Source organism: Myripristis murdjan, chromosome 13 (genome assembly GCF_902150065.1).
Source record: "Myripristis murdjan chromosome 13, fMyrMur1.1, whole genome shotgun sequence".
Lineage (NCBI taxonomy): Eukaryota > Metazoa > Chordata > Actinopteri > Holocentriformes > Holocentridae > Myripristis > Myripristis murdjan.
Genome location: NC_043992.1, coordinates 39,065,215 through 39,086,413, shown reverse-complemented (window position 1 = coordinate 39,086,413; position 21,199 = coordinate 39,065,215). Strand labels below are relative to the sequence as shown.

The 21,199-nt window shown below is 43.3% G+C and overlaps 2 protein-coding genes across 2 annotated transcripts; both read right to left on the bottom strand.

Annotated features, from left to right (window-relative positions):
* Positions 1-2,606: 2,606 nt before the first annotated feature.
* LOC115370729 (claudin-4-like) lies at positions 2,607-3,332 on the bottom strand. Its single transcript, XM_030067884.1, has one exon. The coding sequence runs from the start codon at positions 3,254-3,256 to the stop codon at positions 2,627-2,629; it is 630 nt and encodes a 209-aa protein (XP_029923744.1). The 5' UTR covers positions 3,257-3,332; the 3' UTR covers positions 2,607-2,626.
* A 7,728-nt stretch (positions 3,333-11,060) lies between these two features.
* Positions 11,061-12,267, bottom strand: LOC115370619 (claudin-4-like). The gene has a single exon (XM_030067722.1). The coding sequence runs from the start codon at positions 12,189-12,191 to the stop codon at positions 11,562-11,564; it is 630 nt and encodes a 209-aa protein (XP_029923582.1). The 5' UTR covers positions 12,192-12,267; the 3' UTR covers positions 11,061-11,561.
* Positions 12,268-21,199: the final 8,932 nt, after the last annotated feature.

Genomic DNA, 21,199 nt, shown 5'->3' with positions numbered 1-21,199 from the left:
TGCATAGACCCCACTTTGTAGGGGACCTTTACCTAGAAAATTCGACTAGGTGCCGGGTCACCCTAATGGCTGCTTGTGACAACAGCAGCGGATGCCCAGGTAACGAGACGCAGTGGATGAACAGACAAGCCAGCATTGTTCCTGATTTGATTAATGCAAATTTAACAGTAATAAGTGAGACGCTTAATGTCTCCCTAATTGGCACCAATGACATGACCAATGTGACTACGCGTGTACCAGGAGAACAGGGATACGCATGCCCTAGTTCCATGGTCTGGACGTGTGGACACAGGTCTTACCTATATTTACCAACCGGCTGGTCTGGCACCTGTTACCTCTCTTACCTGGTTCCATCTGTTCGCATGTATTCGCAAATTGAACATCATCATCGCCCCACAACAAGTCTGAAACGGACAAGACGGGGACAGCGTATCTCAGACGTCAAAGGAGTCCTGGGAACTATATTCCCTAATTACGGTGTGGCCAACGTAGCACACAGACTAAATGAAGTAGCATGGGAATTAGAAAACCTAACTGCACTGGTAGACAGTACTGTTGAAAGTCTCACTCCAGAGCTTAAGGCTCTCCACATGCTGGCTCTGCTAAACAGAATGGCCCTAGACCTACTGCTGGCTGAGAAGGGTGGTGTGTAAGACACGTATGAAATCCTTAGATAGTGATGAACGCCCATTTAACCTGTGGAGCTGGTTGACATCAGGCTCACTTGGTTTTGTGATAATGAAGTTCCTGTCTCCTGTATTGGCCTTGCTTGTTCTGTTTTTCTTCTGTGTTGTCTGTCTCTTCCCCTGTCTACAGGCTCTGGTTCGCCGGCTGGTGAATGGAATGGTTCGAGACACCCTGTACGCTGAACATGGCAAATTGGATGCTAACTTGCTTATTGGTGAAGAGGACAAGGAAGCCACCGTGTGATCTTGACAGATATTCAACCCTGTATGATGTAGTTACAGAAAATCGAAAGAAGTTGTAACATACTGATAAAGACATGTGGTTGATAACGATAGATCATTGAATGCATATGCAATGTAAATAATGATAAACAGGAGGGAAATGTTCTAAAAATGTCATATGTAGGTACAGAATAGCTGTGCACTGTTGTATAAGCAGAAGAGGATGTGTAGTAAGAGATAAGACCACAGAAGTGCGACCTAAATAGGGGCACCTCACCAAGAAGACGTAGACAAGAAACCACAGAACTGTCTGCAAAGATGAGATTGGTACATGGAGCACAAGTATGCACTTGTTGTCATAGTTACTGAGGTACGTCAATGAGGGTGTAACAAGGTGTATAAATGTGTTCACTGAAGACAGAGGTCTTCAGTGAGAGGAAGCTGATCATTGTATTAAGCTGCTCACTCCTTGCAAGTAAAAGAAATATTACTCATCAAGCTGGGTGTCCGTCTCATTGATTTAAACTACAAAGGGTCTCGAGAAGTTTCGTAACAATTATGGCTGTCAATAACTGTGATACTGATACTGATGGATGTTATGATAACACCCATCAGTATGACAGTTTCATTCATCCTCTTTGTCAATATGAAACATAGCACCATGGCAGCTCTGTCCGTTATAACTCATTAGTGCACTTCTGCAGGTATTATTTGGCATTCTGTACACCATTTAACTCTTTATTTAATCATTTAACTGTGCAATAATTTATACCTGTAAATAGTTTGTTTACTATTGTGATCAAAAACATTGATCTGAAGCTTCTGAGGCTGTTCTGTAAATACCAGTTAAGCCCCACCCATTTCCGGTCAAATCACACAAACATCTGGTTTAAGCCCCACCCACTTCCGCTTCCGACCTCGCCCTCTCCAAGTACGGATACGGATATGGATAATGTAGATGGTTAAACAGATACAGATACAGATAGTGGTGTACTCGCTCATCCCAAATATATATATACTTTATATATTCCATGCAGCCTTTTCTCCATTCCCTGGGAATGTCTTTGTCATACATGATTTTGCTAACATAACATATTAACATGTTGTGTAATACTGTCTTTGGCCCTCCTTACTGTTGGTTGCTTATCATTTTGTTGGCCTACAGGAATTAGATTTTTGTTGTTGTTGTTGTTCTTACTATTACACTCATTATAGATTGCTCTGGTCACGTGTGTCAAATTGTAAAATGTAAATGTGCTTAGATACAAAACACCTAACCGATTCCACGCATAGTAAGGATTAACATAAACACTATTAACATCAACACTTAACACCAGGTAAACTGTAAAAAGGAATAGGCAGACAACAAAATATCAGTTTAGTGAATCTTTTATTACAAATCACTGGCATTGGTAAATAAAAACAATCTTCTGATATTGCAAATGAATACAGATGCTCATAAAATGCTCAACTAATATGGAAATAGTTTGCACATCACAAACTGTGCAAATTTCCTTCCATCATAGTTCTTCCTGACGGTGAATATCCTTACACAGCTTAGATTGGCTTCATGCACAGAAAAAGGTTAGATTTGATACAAGCTTCTCATTGTGTCACTTTCAAAAAATGAGACATAATTTCACCAAATCATTGCACTCTCTGAGGCTCACAATGCAGAACGATTACTTTGGACAGTCTTTTTCAGAAGAATTTGCCTCTCAAACATAGGCTCGGCTGCTGACTGCAGACTTGGGCTGGGAGTACTTCACTGGGTAGTCGTCGTCTTTGGGCGGGCAGGAGCTGCAGAGGAGGCCGCCACCCAAGATGAGAAGGCCTGCAGTGCCCCAGCCGATGTACAGCGCCGCTCCCAGCTCCCTTCTCTGGGTGTTGATGAGGAAGGGATTGTTGAAGTCCCCGATGATCGTGTTGGCTGTCCAGCAGACAGGGATGAGGATGAGGACACCAGCACAGATGAAGACAATTCCAGCTGCGATGGCCACCCTGGCTTTGGCGCGCTCTTCCTTCACAAAGTTGGTACACTTGCCCCCAGCGATGCCCAGGAGAATCCCAAAGGCGGACACTATGATTGCGATGACTACCAGAGCTCGGGCAGCCTCCAGGTCTTGGGACAGTGCCAGCATAGAGTCATAGGTCTTGCACTGCATCTGGCCTGTACTCTGTGTCACGCAGCTCTTCCACAAGCCTTCCCAGGTGCTTAGGGCTGTCACAATGGTGAATCCATTGAAGGTTGTGACTTTCCACATGGGCAGAGCACACACAATGATAGTGCCCAGGAAGCCGATGATAGCCAAGGCAAAGCCCAGCATCTGTCGTCCCATTGACACCATGGTGAAATCTTGTTTTGGTCACTTGTAGTTGCAGTAGTAAAGAAGCAAAAATGAAGCTGAAGGTCTCAGAATCAGCTCAGCTGTAAAAGTGGGTAATGACAGTGTCACATATGCTCCAGTTATAAACCTTTCTTTTTTAAGGGGTGGAGACAGCGTCCTCTCTCTGACCAGAAACTAGTACACAGGGTAATTTTCCAGTAATTTACTGTCCTGTCATACTATATGTCAACAATGTCAGACAGAGAATCTGATTTAAATGCGTTTTTATAAATATCTGACTGTGACAAAAACCTGGGACGCATTTTTGGCGAGCGCGAATTTAAAGTAAATCTAATTAAAAATCAGTGGATTTTAATTTTAAATGCTCTTTTCAATTCCCTCTTTCATCTCATATATTTATTAGGAATTTTTAATATTTTTTCACAGTTTCATATTAAATTGAAATGATAACATCTTGTCAGAGGACACATGCTTTTATGGGTACACACCTCATACATAATTAAATAATTAATATAATTATAAACAAACATATGAAAAATGTGTTATATTTGTGCAGAACATCCTCAGATGATCAACCCTGATTATTTAAAAGAACAAAATGTAAGGAATTGGCACTGTTCTTAGTGGGACATGTTTTCGGCAAAGTCTCAAGAATCAGTGAAGTGTATTCAACAGTGTCTCAGTGAACTGATCATTCACTGACTGGGTCAGTTGTTTGGGATGTATGCCATACAAACTGACTGGCTGTTGTAAAAAGGGGTAGATATTAAGCAGTGTCTCAGTATTGAATAACAGACAATTGGAAACCTAACAGTAGTAACAAGATTGTCTGGCTGTGGAAACCTAACGGTGACAAGTGAAACAGTTTTCTTGCTGACTGGACTAGTTGCTCGGAACGTATGCGTCATACAAACAGGTTGGCTGCTGAAGGGGAATAGAAAATTAGAAAATGGGAAGTAACTGTTGTAAATCAGAACCTGAAAGCAGTGGGGATGCAAAATATATGCAACAAAAAGATCCAAAGAACATACAAAATCTAAAAATATGGAGGAAAAAGTTTGGATTTAATGGCAAACTAGCACCAGAAACATGTTCAAAACTTGTGAAAGACAGAAAAGGTCGGACAGGGAAAATGAAAGCTAAATGATAAATATAGCCTGCCCCAGGCTAGAGAATGGTTAGAAGAAACTAATCGAAGAAAAAAGAAAACAGAAACCCTAGTTTTAGAAGACCAAATAAAGACTGACAGCAGTTAGTTACAGAGTTATAAAACTTATTTATGTAATTATTAATTTATTATTTTTGTTTATTATATTTATTATTCAGTTGCTGTTTTGGACGGAAAAAGACAACGGCATCACTGACAAATAGACAAAGCATTATGACAATAAAGCATGAAGTAGTGCAAAAGAGAAAAATACAGCAAAAACACAAACCTAACGAAATAGAAAAAGGGACAGGCTTTTCTCCTCAGTGATGAAGGAGCTGTGGTATTTTTGCTAGAAGGAGAACACAAAGGCAAAGGAAGAGGGACATTTAGAGACAAGGGTTGAAGATGTGTAGGAAGAGGAGGAGCAAGCAGAGATGAAGGATGCTATGTATGTGGAAAGCAAGGACATTGGGCCAGAGATTGCAGACAGAAGAAAAGTAGGCCACAGGTAGAAGAAGAAGATGCATAATGAGTCAGAGCAGGTGCAAAAGAGGTTGAAGGGAAAGAGGGAGTTGAAAAGGGACCTGAGGAAGAGGAAGTGTTAAACTTAGCCAAAGTGGAGCTCATGTTGCTAAATGAAGGTATCCTGGAAGAGGCCTGGGAGTGTGCTCATCCAGTCTACATGTGTTTTTGTGGATCTGGAGAAGGCGTACGACCGGCTCCCTGGGATATTCTGTGGGAGGTGCTGCGGGAGTATGGGTTGAGGGGTGCACTTCTCAGGGCCATCCAATCACTGTACGCCCAAAGCGAGAGCTGTGTCCGGATTCTTGGCAATAAGTCGGACCTGTTCCCTGTTGGTGTTGGTCTCCACCAGGGCTGCGCTTTGTCACCAATCGTGTTTGTGATTTTCATGGACAGGATATCGAGGCGTAGTCGTGGAAGAGAGGGTCTGCAGTTCAGTGGGCTGAGGATCGCGTCGCTGCTTTTTGCAGATGATGTGGTCCTAATGGCATCATCAGTCTGTGACCTTCAGCACTTACTGGACCTTCAGCACTTACTGGACCTGAAGATCAGCACCTCTAAATCTGAGGCCATGGTTCTCAGCAGGAAACCGGTGGAATGCCCACTGCAGGTCGGGAATGAGTTCTTGCCCCAAGTAAAGGAGTTTAAGTATCTCGGGGTCTTGTTCACGAGTGAGGGAACATTGGAACGTGAGATTTGCCGGAGAATCGGAGCAGCAGGGGCGGTACTACGTTCGCTGTACCGCACTGTTGTGACGAAAAGAGAGCTGAGCCAGAAGGCAAAGCTCTCGATCTACTGGTTAATCTTCGTTCCTACCCTCACCTATGGTCATGGGCGATGGGTCACGACCGAAAGAACAAAGTCGCGGATACAAGCGGCCGAAATGGGTTTTCTCAGGAGGGTGGCTGGCCTCTCTCTTAGGGATAAGGTGAGGAGTTCAGTTATCTGTGAGAGACTCGAAGTAGAGCCGCTGCTCCTTTGCGTAGAAAGGAGCCAGATGAGGTGGTTCAGGCATCTGGTAAGGATGCCACCAGGGCACCTCCCAAGGAAGGTTTTTCCTGGCACGTCCAGCTGGGAGGAGGCCACGGGGCAGGCCTAGGACCAGGTGGAGAGATTATATCTCCACACTGGCCTGGGAGCGCCTCGGTATCCCCCAGTCAGATCTAGTTGATGATGCTAGGGAAAGGGAAGTTTGGGGTCCCCTGCTGAAACTGCTTCCTCCGCGACTCGACTTCGGATAAGCGGTTGAGGATGAGATGAGATGAGATTCAGATAACTTCATTTATCCCATACAGGCAATTCAGTTGACCACTCCCAGTTCAATAAATGAAAGAACAACAAATCCAGCAATCATTCATTAGATATTCAACTCTTAACACTCAACTTTCAATTGTCAGTGAATCAGTTGAAGTAATGGTTTCCCAGCAGCGATACCTTATACCTATGCAAATCTGTGAGAATAAATATTCGAACAAGAAAAAAACAAAATAAAATAAATAGGATATAAATAAATAAATAAAGCGACAAAGCACAAACCTACTCATTAAAATTGGCATTCATCAGCCTGATAACCGAAGGGAAGTCAGTACTGCCAAGTAACCTTTTTAGATATGCTGCAATATTAAGCCATGGGCTGAGCCATGTCTCAACAGGAGCCAGGTATGGTAACAGTCATACAAAAAGTATTCATGGCATATGGCTTCTAAAAATGTTTTGTTTGGCCTGCCCTGCCTTTGCAAAACATAACCCCCAAGGGAACGTGCGGCCCAAAAGAGGGCAATTTCCAAAGCCCCAATATCCATTCCAACATATATGCATGGACTTCATTGAGCTAAACAAATGCGAAGGAAAGAAATATTGTCTAGTCATCACTGACATGTTTACCAAATGGGTAGAAGTATTCCCAACGATAGCCCCAGATGCACAAACAGTAGCAAAAGCACTGGTAAAAGAAGTAATTCCACGATTTGGCATCCCCGAGAGAATCTACAGTGACAATGGGAGCCATTTTTTTTTTTAACAAAATCATATCACTGATAGCCCAGAATTTAAGAATCTGCCTGTAGAACCACTGTGCATATCACCCCAAGTCCACAGGCTTAGTGGAAAGACACAATGGCATCCTAAAAAGTAAACTAAAGAAAACTATGGAGGAAACTGTAAGAAACTGGATATATTGTCTACCGCTAGTGACCCTCAATATGAGAATAACGCCAACAGCAAAAGGATTGACACAGTTTGAGATGTTATATGGCAGACCCTATATTATACCCCAACTCAGACCCTATATTATACCCCAACTAAAACTTTTTAGTAGAATAGAATCATCTTGCAAACCAAAACACTGTAATCCCCTCGCTCTGGCTCAAGGCCACAGCAATCCGACACTGGAGTGTATGTACTTGGTGCATACAAAAGTGGTAAGGATCCGCTAGGTCAGTTCATAATTGTTCATAATGTTGTCAAGAAGGCCACAACAACCTCACGAGTTCAAATGACCAACGGCACTGAACCTTTAGTTCACCAATTTGTGAAGTATCTAACAAACCTCACTTATGAGGACAAAGTGGCAATAGAAACTGCTGAGAGCAGGGCATTAGTTTCAATGGATCATTAATAATAGGGGCACTGCAAAAGACCCCTGACATCACTGCCACTGCTTTGGCGATCAGACGCAGGAGGAGACCTCCAGCCCGTGTCAGTGGTTATGTGGCAACAGGAGTTCCTGACTACACTGACCCGACTTTTGTCGCTCATTTTAGGATGAGAAGAGAAACATCTCATGTGACGGATCTGCTCTATTCTGCTGTGTTTATGAACCTCCTGTGAGCTGAACTATCACTGAGACGTAGACTTACCAACCACTGTTTATAAAATGGAATAAAAAATGGAGTAAAACCACCGTGTTTTAAGTTTTAAGTTGAACAAAAGTTGCCTTATTATTGAAGAAAAACAATAATCTATGTCTGATCTATCATCATACTTAGCACATACGTGTGCTTTTACCTCTTCAAATGATGGGTAAGATTTTAAACATAGGCTACACTGATATAGCAACTTGGAAGCCATAATGGAGCACTATTGTTTTAAATCACGGAGGCTTAAATACAGGCTGATGCTGACTGGATAACACCTCTGACACGCCCACAGAATGGAGGAAAAGTATGCCCCAGGTATGACAGCTCATGTGGCGTCTCTCTTCAGTAGCGGTCAGGTCTTTTTCAGCTCGCTCTTCCCTCGGTCAGTGATCACTGACAGTCAGTAGAGTTTCTGCTAGACTTGGTTGGTAACAGACGTGCTGCTTTTGAGCAGAGTTAGGGTTAGGGGTTGGAGGTCAGGGGTTAGGGCTGAATGAGACTCACATTACATCTCTCACTGCCGACAGACCAGGGTTTTTTTTTTTTTTTTTTTTTTTTTTTACCATCTGCTCGCTCTTACCGGCTGGTTTTTGATATAAAGTCAGTTGGAAAACTTTGCTCATAGCGGACGCGGTGCAGAGTCACAGTCTTAACACACACACACACCACTTACACACACACATGAGCTGAACACACAAAGTACTTTATTATTTTTATTTTATTTTGGCTGCATGCACTGAGAGTCTGATACTATATATATATATATATATATATATATATATATATACAGTACAGGCCAAAAGTTTGGACACACCTTCTCATTCAATGCGTTTTCTTTATTTTCATGACTATTTACATTGTAGATTCTCAATGAAGGCATCAAAACTATGAATGAACACATGTGGAGTTATGTACTTAACAAAAAAAGGTGAAATAACTGAAAACATGTTTTATATTCTAGTTTCTTCAAAATAGCCACCCTTTGCTCTGATTACTGCTTTGCACACTCTTGGCATTCTCTCCATGAGCTTCAAGAGGTAGTCACCTGAAATGGTTTTCACTTCACAGGTGTGCCTTATCAGGGTTAATTAGTAGAATTTCTTGCTTTATCAATGGGGTTGGGACCATCAGTTGTGTTGTGCAGAAGTCAGGTTACTACACAGCCGACAGCCCTATTGGACAACTGTTAAAATTCATATTATGGCAAGAACCAATCAGCTAACTAAAGAAAAACGTGTGGCCATCATTACTTTAAGAAATGATGGTTAGTCAGTCTGGAAAATTGCAAAAACTTTAAATGTGTCCCCAAGTGGAGTCGCAAAAACCATCAAGCGCTACAACGAAACTGGCACACATGAGGACCGACCCAGGAAAGGAAGACCAAGAGTCACCTCTGCTTCTGAGGACAAGTTCATCCGAGTCACCAGCCTCAGAAATCGCAAGTTAACAGCAGCTCAGATCAGAGACCAGATAAATGCCACACAGAGTTCTAGCAGCAGACCCATCTCTAGAACAACTGTTAAGAGGAGACTGCGCCAATCAGGCCTTCATGGTCAAATAGCTGCTAGGAAACCACTGCTAAGGAGAGGCAACAAGCAGAAGAGATTTGTTTGGGCCAAGAAACACAAGGAATGGACATTAGACCAGTGGAAATCTGTGCTTTGGTCTGATGAGTCCAAATTTGAGATCTTTGGTTCCAACCGCCGTGTCTTTGTGAGACGCAGAAAAGGTGAACGGATGGATTCCACATGCCTGGTTCCCACTGTGAAGCATGGAGGAGGAGGTGTGATGGTGTGGGGGTGTTTTGCTGGTGACACTGTTGGGGTTTTATTCAAAATTGAAGGCACACTGAACTAGCATGGCTACCACAGCATCCTGCAGCGACATGCCATCCCATCCGGTTTGCGTTTAGTTGGACGATCATTTATTTTTCAACAGGACAATGAGCCCAAACACACCTCCAGGCTGTGTAAGGGCTATTTGACCAAGAAGGAGAGTGATGGAGTGCTGCGGCAGATGACCTGGCCTCCACAGTCACCGGACCTGAACCCAATCCAGATGGTTTGGGGTGAGCTGGACCGCAGAGTGAAGGCAAAGGGGCCAACAAGTGTTAAACACCTCTGGGAACTCCTTCAAGACTGTTGGAAAACCATTTCAGGTGACTACCTCTTGAAGCTCATTGAGAGAATGCCAAGAGTGTGCAAAGCAGTAATCAGCGCAAAGGGTGGCTATTTTGAAGAAAAAAAAAAAATATATATATATATACTTTCTCTCTAGTACTTCATAATTGCCTACTGCATGTGTTGTATTCATTGATGCATTTAAGAATTCATGTTTATAAAAAAAAAACTTGTTCTGTAAATAATTTGTTTAAAATCATTGATCTGAAGCTTCTGAGGCTGTTCGGTAAATAGTTTTCCAATAAACAATAAATAAAGCAACTTCTGATCAATCCGTATCAATTTCAGGCTTAAAATAACATACCAGTTAAGCCCCACCCATTTCCGACCAAATCACACAAGCTTCCTGTTTAAGCCACACCCACTTCCGGTTTCAGCCCCGCCCACTCCACGTATGGATATGGATAATGTACACACACACACACACACACACACACACACACACACACACACACACACACAAAGCTGCTCAATGCTGCATTTTATGAAAACAGTGACTGCCCTTCAACACTGTAAAACAGGTTAAACTAGCTTTTGCAAGGTTTGCACAGTAGGACTCAAACAAGCTGTAGTTGTGTTGCCTTGTCCTCTGTTCACTTGTACTTTCTTCTCTTTGAATGAAGGCAGTTTATTCTCAGCATTATTTCTTATGGAAGTGATCAGCAACATGCACCTAATACGGTTTCCACTCCCCAAAATTTTTGATTAGATCATCATTGCATTCTTTAACCACTCTGACAAGACGTTCAGAAGTTTTCTATCTGACATGATCAGAATTTGCAACGTGGTTTTATCAAATGTTGTGGAATATTTAAGAAATTTCTTAGAGGGTCTACAGGAATTAGATTTGTTGTTGTTGTTGTTGTTGTTGTTGTTACTATTGCACTCATTACATTTTGCTCTTGTCATGTGTGTCAAATTGTAAAATGTAAATGTGCTTAGATACAAAACACCTAACCGATTCCACGCATAGTAAGGATTAACATAAACACTATTAACATCAACACTTAACACCAGGTAAACTGTTAAAAGGAACAGGCAGACAACAAAATATCACTTAAGTGAATCTTTTATTACAAATCACTGGCATTGGTAAATAAAAACAATCTTTTGCAAATGAATACAGATGCTCATAAAATGCTCAGCTAATATAGAAATAGTTTGCACATCACAAACTGTGCAAAGTTTGTTCCATCATAGTTCTTCCTGACGGTGAATATCTTTACACAGCTTAGATTGGCTTCATGCACAGAAAAAGGTTAGATTTGATAGAAGCTTCTAATGGATTGGTTTTCCTTCAGCCCAGTCGTCATCACATGTCATTATAAGGTTTTCTTCCCTTTACCGTGGGTAAACACCACATCTTTGCACTGTATTTCTCATTCCTTAAGAAAACACACTGCCTTTCCTCACTGATGGGTTTCTGAAATACTCAGAAATCCTGTTTTAAAAGACTCCATTCTCATTGTGTCACTTTCAAAAAAAAATGAGACATAATTTTACCAATTCATGGCACTCTCTGAGGCTCACAATGCAGAAGGATTACCTTGGACAGAGTAAAATAATTTACAGTCTTTTTCAGAAGAATTTGCCTCTCAAACATAGGCTCGGCTGCCGACTGCAGACTTGGGCTGGGAGTACTTGACTGGGTGGTCGTCGTCTTTGGGCGGGCAGGAGCTGCAGAGGAGGCCGCCACCCAAGATGAGAAGGCCTGCAGTGCCCCAGCCGATGTACAGCGCAGCTCCCAGCTCCCTTCTCTGGGAGTTGGTGAGGATGGGATTGTAGAAGTCCCTGATGATGGTGTTGGCTGACCAGCAGACAGGGATGAGGATGAGGACGCCAGCACAGATGAAGATGATTCCAGCTGCGATGGCCACCCTGGCTTTGGCGCGCTCTTCCTCCACAAAGTTGGTACACTTGCCCCCAGCGATGCCCAGGAGAATCCCAAAGGCGGACACTATGATTGCGATGACTACCAGAGCTCGGGCAGCCTGCAGGTCTTGGGGCAGTGCCAGCAGAGAGTCATAGATCTTGCACTGCATCTGGCCTGTACTCTGTGTCACGCAGTTCATCCACAAGCCTTCCCAGATGACTTGGGCTGTCACAATGTTGGCTCCAATGAAGGCTGTGACTTTCCACATGGGCAGAGCACACACAATGATAGTCCCCAGGAAGCCGATGACGGCCAAGGCAAAGCCCAGCATCTGTCGTCCCATTGACACCATGGTGAAGTCTTGTTTTGGTCACTTGTAGTTGCAGTAGTAAAGAAGCAAAAATGAAGCTGAAGGTCTCAGAATCAGCTCAGCTGTAAAAGTGGGTAATGAGTGGGTAGTGTCACATATGCTCCAGTTATAAGCCTTTCTTGTTTGAAGGGTGGAGTCAGCATCCTCTCTCTGACCAGAAACTAGTGCACAGGGTAATTTTCCAGTAATTTTCCCGTCCTGTCCTGTCTTGTCAGACTATGTGCCAACACTGTCAGAGAATCTGATTTAAATGTGTTTTTATAAATATCTGACTGTGTAGACACAAACCTGGGACACATTTTTGGTGAGCACAAATTTAAAGTAAATATACTTAAAAATCAATGGATTTTAGTTTTAAATGCTCCTTTCAATTCACTCTTTCATCTCATATATTTGTTATGCATTTTAAATATTTTTTCACTGTTTCACATTAAATTCAAATGATAACATCTTGTCAGAGGACACATGCTTTTATGGATACTGGCCTTATACATAATCAAATAATTAATACAATTATAAACAAACATGAAAGATGTGTTATATTTGTGCAGAACATCCTCAGATGATTGTTTAAAAGAACAAAATGTAAGGAATTGGCACTATTCTTAGTGGGACATGTTTTTGCCAAAGTCTCAAGAATCAGTGAAGTGTATTCAACAGCAGGGCCGGCCCGTGGCATAGGCAGTATAGGCAAATGCTAAGGGCGCCATCTGCTGGAGGTGCGCCGCTAGCGGCCAGAGGGACGCTAGCACCGGTTGTTCTACCGCATAGGCGGCGCCATTTTGAGCCAGGCCCACCCAATCAGAACAATATGTTTTCGGGATTAAAATGTTCATCCAGCCGGCCATGCCAGCCTTAGCAGAGCTCATGTGAAACTAGCTTCTCAGTCAATCAGCAGCTTTCTATCATACGTGAGTGCCCGCCCCCAGGCTGCGTCATCAGCATGTGACCCAATCAAATGAATGAGTTAGTTTGCACGCAAACGGTCCCTCCCCGACTCAGGAAGAAAGAAATATGTACAGGTAAGAGAAAAAAGAGAGACAGAGACGGAGTTTATTATGGCGAAACAGAGCAGTTTACTTGGCTTTTTCACCAAACGACTCCGGGTTGAGCAGGAGGAAACTCCTGCGGCCATTCCACCACTTGATTTAAATGTTACGAGTGCGAGTTCTAGTTTACCGGTGAGCTCAGCCGTCCGGCCCCGCTCCCAAAGCAACGCCAGTCCTCCTCCTCCTCCTTCATCCCTTCAGTCATGTCAGCAAGCCAAGCCACAGTAACAAAAATAACTGGGACCATTTCTGCTGCACTTAATAGCCTATGATAGATTTATTATTCTGAATAAGCTGTAACCAAAATAACTTGGACCTTTTTATGCTGTGTGTGCGTTTTATCCGTTGTTTATTAAACAGGTGCTTCCCATCCTTAAATGTGATTGGCTGAGCCGCGTTCCATGCCGTTGTAAAATCAGTGTAACCCTCTGGCAGACCGCAGCACAAAATATCCCTGCGCCAGTGTAAACGGAAATGCGTTGCCTAGCAACCAACTACTCTGCACTCAGCTTACTCGTTAGGTCACATTTGTTTCAAGACTTTTGTAAACAAAATGTCAGACTTTGTGGTGAATTTTGATTTGCTGGGTGGCCTGAGCCTGGATGAGTGGTTGGAGGAGCTGCTTGGTGTCTGTTAAAAGACGCTGAATTCACCACCAGCAACAATGTTTTCGCCGGTGTGGTAAAGAAACTCTGCCGAGAAGGACGTGACAAATCTTCCCACCACCAAGCCATAACCGAGGCAGACTGCCAGAAGATGAAGCACTTTCAGGCACGAAGTTCAGACACACCTTGGGGGCTTGACTGTAAAGTCTGGTTTGACGTGCAGCTTCATATGGGATGCAGGGTGAACGAGGGCAACCGTAAAGCCCGACTCTTTCAGCATATGCCAAGACGAAAATGGCCCAAAATATGTCACGCTGAGTGCACAAAAAATCACAAAGATGCTGCCGAAAAAAACATAGAAAGTCTGTGGGGATTCATATATGAGCAGCCGGGTAACCCACTGTGTCCGGTGGCCTCCCTGGAGAAATAGCCTACCTCTCCCTGCTGCCTCCTGATCCACCTGCCTTTTATCTCCACCCAAAGCGGACACAGTGTGACAGATGTAGCCTACCGATGGCCGATGTATGGTAAGTTAACAGTATACTTTTATTATTATTGTTATTGTTACAACCGACGTTAGGCATACGTCTGCGCAAAAACGCACCTGTTGCAAAACGCACGCCACCGTCCCTGCAAAGAGGAGTCCAAACATAATTGAACACTATTTTAACAATTGCACCATTAATGGAAATATCCAATTCAACATTAACGAGCCCAAATAGCCTGATGTGACATGATGATGGCGCTAGATGAAAAAGTGATCTTAGCGGTGGAGGGGCGCAAGAGAGTAATTTCGCCTAGGGCGCCAACATAGGAAGGGCCGGCCCTGTTCAACAGTGTCTCAGTGAACTGATCATTCACTGACTGGGTCAGTTGCTTGGGACGTATGTGCCATACAAACTGACTGGCTGTTGTAAAAAGGGGTAGATATTCGGCAGTGTCTCAGTATTGAATAACAGACAATTGGCAACGTAATGGTGGTAACAAGATTGTCTGGCTGTGGAAACCTAATGGTGACAAGTGAAACAGTTTTCTTGCTGACTGGACTAGTTGCTCGGAACGTATGCATCATACAAACAGGTTGGCTGCTGAAGGGGAATAGAAAATTAGAAAATGGGAAGTAACTGTTGTAAATCAGAACCTGAAAGCAGTGGGGATGCAAAATATATGCAACAAAAAGATCCAAAGAACATACAAAATCTAAAAATTTGGAGGAAAACGTTTGGATTTAACGGCAAACTAGCACCAGAAACATGTTCAAAACTTGTGAAAGACAGAAAAGGTCAGACAGGGAAAATGAAAGCTAAATGATAAATATAGCCTGCCCCAGGCTAGAGAATGGTTAGAAGAAACTAATCGAAGAAAAAAGTAAACAGAAACCCTAGTTTTAGAAGACCAAATAAAGACTGACAGCAGTTAGTTACAGAGTTATAAAACTTATTTATGTAATTATTAATGTATTATTTTTGTTTATTATATTTATTATTCAGTTGCTGTTTTGGACGGAAAAAGACAACGGCATCACTGACAAATAGACAAAGCATTATAACAATGAAGCATGAAGTAGTGCAAAAGAGAAAAATACAGCAAAAACACAAACCTAATGAAATAGAAAAAGGGACAGGCTTTTCTCCTCAGTGACGAAGGAGCTGTGGTATTTTTGCTAGAAGGAGAACACAAAGGCAAAGGAAGAGGGACATTTAGAGAAAAGGGTTGAAGATGTGTAGGAAGAGGAGGAGCAAGCAGAGATGAAGGATGCTATGTATGTGGAAAGCAAGGACATTGGGCCAGAGATTGCAGACAGAAGAAAAGTAGGCCACAGGTAGAAGAAGAAGATGCATAATGAGTCAGAGCAGGTGCAAAAGAGGTTGAAGGGAAAGAGGAAGTTGAAAAGGGACCTGAGGAAGAGGAAGTGTTAAATGAAGGTATCCTGGAAGGGGCCTGGGAGTATGCTCATCCAGTCTACATGTGTTTTTGTGGATCTGGAGAAGGCGTACGACCGGCTCCCTGGGATATTCTGTGGGAGGTGCTGCGGGAGTATGGGTTGACGGGTGCACTTCTCAGGGTCATCCAATCCCTGTACGCCCAAAGCGAGAGCTGTGTCCGGATTCTCGGCAGTAAGTCGGACCTGTTCCCTGTTGGTGTTGGCCTCCACCAGGGCTGCGCTTTGTCACCAATCCTGTTTGTGATATTCATGGACAGGGTATCGAGGCATAGTCGTGGAGGAGAGGGGCTGCAGTTTGGTGGGCTGAGGATCGCGTTGCTGCTTTTTGCAGATGATGTGGTCCTAATGGCATCATCAGTCTGTGACCTTCAGCACTTACTGGACCGGTTCGCAGCTGAGTGTGAAGCGGCTGGGATGAAGATCAGCACCTCTCAGCAGGAAACCGGTGGAATGCCCACTGCAGGTCAGGAATGAGTTCTTGCCCCAAGTGAAGGAGTTTAAGTATCTCGGGGTCTTGTTCACGAGCGAGGGAATGTTGCAGCGTGAGATTTGCCGGAGAATCGGAGCAGCAGGGGCGGTGCTGCGTTCACTGTACCACACTGCTGTGATGAAAAGAGAGCTGAGCCAGAAAGCAAAGCTCTCGATCTACTGGTCAATCTTTGTTCCTACCCTCACCTATGGTCATGGGCGATGGGTCACGACCGAAAAAACAAAGTCGCGGATACAAGCGGCCGAAATGGGTTTTCTCAGGAGGGTGGCTGGCCTCTCTCTTATGGATAAGGTGAGGAGTTCAGTTATTCGTGAGAGACTCTAAGTAGAGCCGCTGCTCCTTTGCGTGGAAAGGAGCCAGATGAGGTGGTTCAGGCATCTGGTAAGGATGCCACCAGGGCGCCTCCCAAGGGAGGTTTTCCTGGCACATCCAGCTGGGAGGAGGCCACGGGGCAGGCCTAGGACCAGGTGGAGAGAATGGGCCCTATCTTGCGCCAGAGTCTCTAAACCCATTATTTGGGGATTTAGCATTGCGCAAAAGGCGTTCCCCTGCAAAAGTTGCTATCTTGCGCACCTGCCGTTATCCGTAAAACACTTGCGCTACCCGCTATATTATGCATAGGCGTGTTTTGGGTGTGCCAGGTGCCATTGCCTTTAAGGGCAGGCTGCACTATCCTAAATCCTAAATCCTAAACCCGAAATGGAGAGAGGAAGATAGATTTTCTCAGGGGTTGAACTGAGGCTAAAGCAAGGTGGCTTTATATATATACATATTATATATTATAGGCCAGTTAATTCGGGAGGTGGAGCCACATGTGTTCAAGTGGACGTGTCACAAGGTTGTACTGATTGAGTAAAATCCCCGGGTCACACCACAGACACACAAGAGGCAGAGGTGGAACTATGTGTAAACTAATTTATTGACAAGGTAGATTGGGCAAATAAAATATTAAAAATAAAAATATAGTACAGCTGCTGGCTTATGATAAAACAATAAAACGTGCTGGTGTAAGCGTCCAATTAAAACAGTCTTTCCTCTAAACAGTCTATATGAGTAATATACTCAGTCCATTCCGGCGGCGTCCCGGTATCAGTCCGACCGTGTGCGTGGCGAGGCTCCGTCGGGGTGCGCATTTAAGCCGCCTGGGCGCGCTCTCGTAACAGCCCAACCCTAAAGTGTGTGCGCAAGATAGCAATTTTAGGGATTAGGGATTAGCGCATGAAACACGCCCACGGACACACCTCCAGGCGCAAATGATGGAGTCGGCATAATGGATAGCGGGTAGCGTGGGCACAAGATACCGTTTAGGGATAGCGGAAGCTCCTAAATCCGCAATTCACAGATAGCAGGTAGTGGCAGCGGGTAGCGGGTGGCACAAGACAGGGCCCTATATCTCCGCACTGGCCTGGGAGCACTTCGGTATCCCCCAGTCAGATCTAGTTGATGTTGCTAGGGAAAGGGAAGTTTGGGGTCCCCTACTGAAACTGCTTCCTCCGCGAGCCGATTTCGGATAAGCGGTTGAGGATGAGATGAGATGAGATTCAAATAACTTCATTTATCCCACACAGACAATCCAGTTGACCACTCCCAGTTCAATAAATGGAAAAACAACAAATCCAACAATCATTCATTACACATTCAACTCTTAACACTCAACTTTCAATTGTCAGTGAATCCGTTGAAGTAAAGGTTTCCCAGCAGCGATACCTTATACATGTGCAAATCTATGAGAATAAGTATTCGAACAAGAAAAAAACAAAATAAAATAAATAGGATATAAATAAATAAATAAAGCGACAAAGCACAAACCTACTCATTAAAATTGGCATTCATCAGCCTGATAACCGAAGGGAAGTCAGTACTGCCGAGTAACCTTTTTAGATATGCTGCAATATTAAGCCATGGGCTGAGCCATGTCTCAACAGGAGCCAGGTATGGTAACAGTCATACAAAAAGTATTCATGGCATATGGCTTCTAAAAATGTTTTGTTTGGCCTACCCTACCTGTGCAAAACATAACCCCCAAGGGAACGTGCGGCCCAAAAGAGGGCAATTTCCAAAGCCCCAATATCCATTCCAACATATATGCATGGACTTCATTGAGCTAAACAAATGCAAAGGAAAGAAATATTGTCTAGTCATCACTGACATGTTTACCAAATGGGTAGAAGTATTCCCAACGATAGCCCCAGATGCACAAACAGTAGCAAAAGCACTGGTAAAAGAAGTAATTCCACGATTTGGCATCCCCGAGAGAATCTACAGTGACAATGGGAGCGTTTTTTTTTTTTTTTAACAAAATCATATCACTGATAGCCCAGAATTTAAGAATCTGCCTGTAGAGCCACTGTGCATATCACCCCAAGTCCACAGGCTTAGTGGAAAGACACAATGGCATCCTAAAAAGTAAACTAAAGAAAACTATAGAAGAAACTGTAAGAAACTGGATATATTGTCTACCGCTAGTGACCCTCAATATGAGAATAGCACCAACAGCAAAAGGATTGACACCGTTTGAGATGTTATATGGCAGACCCTATATTATACCCCAACTCAGACCCTATATTATACCCCAACTAAAACTTTTTAGTAGAATAGAGTCATCTTGCAAACCGAAACGCTGTAATCCCCTCGCTCTGGCTCTTAAAAGGCCACAGCAATCCGACACTGGAGTGTATGTACTTGGTGCATACGAAAGTGGTAAGGATCTGCTTGGTCAGTTCATAATTGTTCATAATGTTGTCAAGAAGGCCACAACGACCTCACGAGTTCAAATGACCAATGGCACTGAACCTTTAGTTCCCCAATTTGTGAAGTATCTAACTAACCTCACTTATGAGGACAAAGTGACAATAGAAACTGCTGAGAGCAGGACATTAGTTTCAATAGATCATTAATAATAGGGGCACTGCAAAAGATAAGATAAGATAAGATATACTTTATTGTCCCACAAAGGGAAATTTGTCTTGGGCAAAAGTGCACTTATTCCACATCAACATTTAAAACACAGACAGACAACACACAACAGCAGCATATGTACAACATTATAGGTAGGCAGACAACCCAGGCCCTTCAATTTACGCCGTCCATATAACAAATGTATAGTAAGTAATGTAAGAGTAGTAAAAGTTAAAATAAGAAATAAAAAATATACAGTACAAGGAGAACTGTATTCAGCCATAATAAATAATGATCCATAATAAATAAATAACAAGCAGTCAAAAGAGTCAAGAGATCCCACCGCACTCAGGGCTATGAACTATGTGCCGATTGTTTAATAGAGCAATTGAAGTGGGGAGGAAATAGTTTTTAAAGCGATTGCTCTTACAACAGCACGCACTGTAACATCTACCTGAAGGTAACAGCACATACTCTGTGGCTAGAATATGTGAAGGATCGGACAGCACTCTAGATGCCGGACTAAGCACCGTTTTCACCTTCCTACCGATTAACTTCATGGCTGTTTTAACAATTTTTGCTATTCTTGTTCTGAGCTGGATAGAGAGTGCACCAAACCAAGCTGCCATGCCATATCTAATACTGCTACCAAGTACCCCATCATAGAAGGTTGACATACCGTATTTCACCAATTAATCGCCCGGCCGCAAATAGCCGCCTGGTTCTTATAAACGCCTGGGGTCTGCACCCATTTTGCGTATTAAACGCCCACCCGAATAACCGCCGGGGCGATTATTTGCATTATATTGAGGTAACCCAAAATAAGGCTATTCACCTTATTTTTGCAGAAGTAAACAGTTAGCCGCACAATAACTGTGCGGCACTTCTGTTTTCTGTCAAAATAAGAGAGCTAGCTAACGTTAGAAAACAAGGGTGTACTGTAAACCTAAATCGACCGACTGTAAATATGTTGGACGATAACTGTCATCACAATAATGGCCTGGTGCAGGTCTGTGCAAAAATAAATAAAGGCCTGCAGCGAATAGCCGCCTGGTTCTTTTAAACGCCCGGGGTCCAAGTTGATTTTGCGTTAATTGGGGAAATACGGTAACTTCCATGCTCACACCAAAAAGTCTGAGCCTGCGGAGGAAGTGCAAGCGTTGTGACAGTTTGGCACACAGGTAGTCCACATGGACATTCCATTTGAGCTGGTTGTCCATTTGGATCCCCAGATATTTGTAAGATACCACCTGCTCAATTTGTGTCCCCCATGATTACAGGGTCATGGATGCAGACGCCTTTAGGGTCGAAGATCATCTCTTTAGCTTTAGTGGCATTTAAAAGAAGATGATTGTTCTTACACCACTCTTTATAATTATTGATCTCCCCAAAATAACCCTCTGGACGTTCATCACCCCACAACAGACTTAAGATTACAGTGTCGTCAGAGAATTTCAAGATGAAGTTGTAATTCTCTGACGACACTGTAATCTTAAGTCTGTTGTGGGGAGATGAACATCCAGAGGGTTAAAAGACCTCTGACATCACTGCCACTGCTTTGGCGATCAGACGTAGGAGGAGACCTCCAGCCCATGTCAGTGGTTATGTGGCAACAGGAGTTCCTGACTACACTGACCCGACTTTTGTCTCTCATTTTAGGATAAGAAGAGAAACATTTCAGGTGCCGGTTCTGCTCTGCTCTGCTGTGTTTATGCACCTCCTGTGAGCTGAACTATCACTGAGACGTAGACTTACCAAGTACTGTTTATAAAATGGAATAAAACCACCGTGTTTTAAGTTTTAAGTTGAAAAAAGTTGCCTTATTATTGAAGAAAAACAATCATCTACTGTATGTCTGATCTATCATCATACTTAGCACATACATGTGCTTTTACCTCTTCAAATGATGGGTAACATTTTAAACACTGGCTCCACTGATACAGCAACTTGGAAGCCATAATGGAGCAGTATCGTTTTAAGTCACGGAGGCTTAAATACAGGCT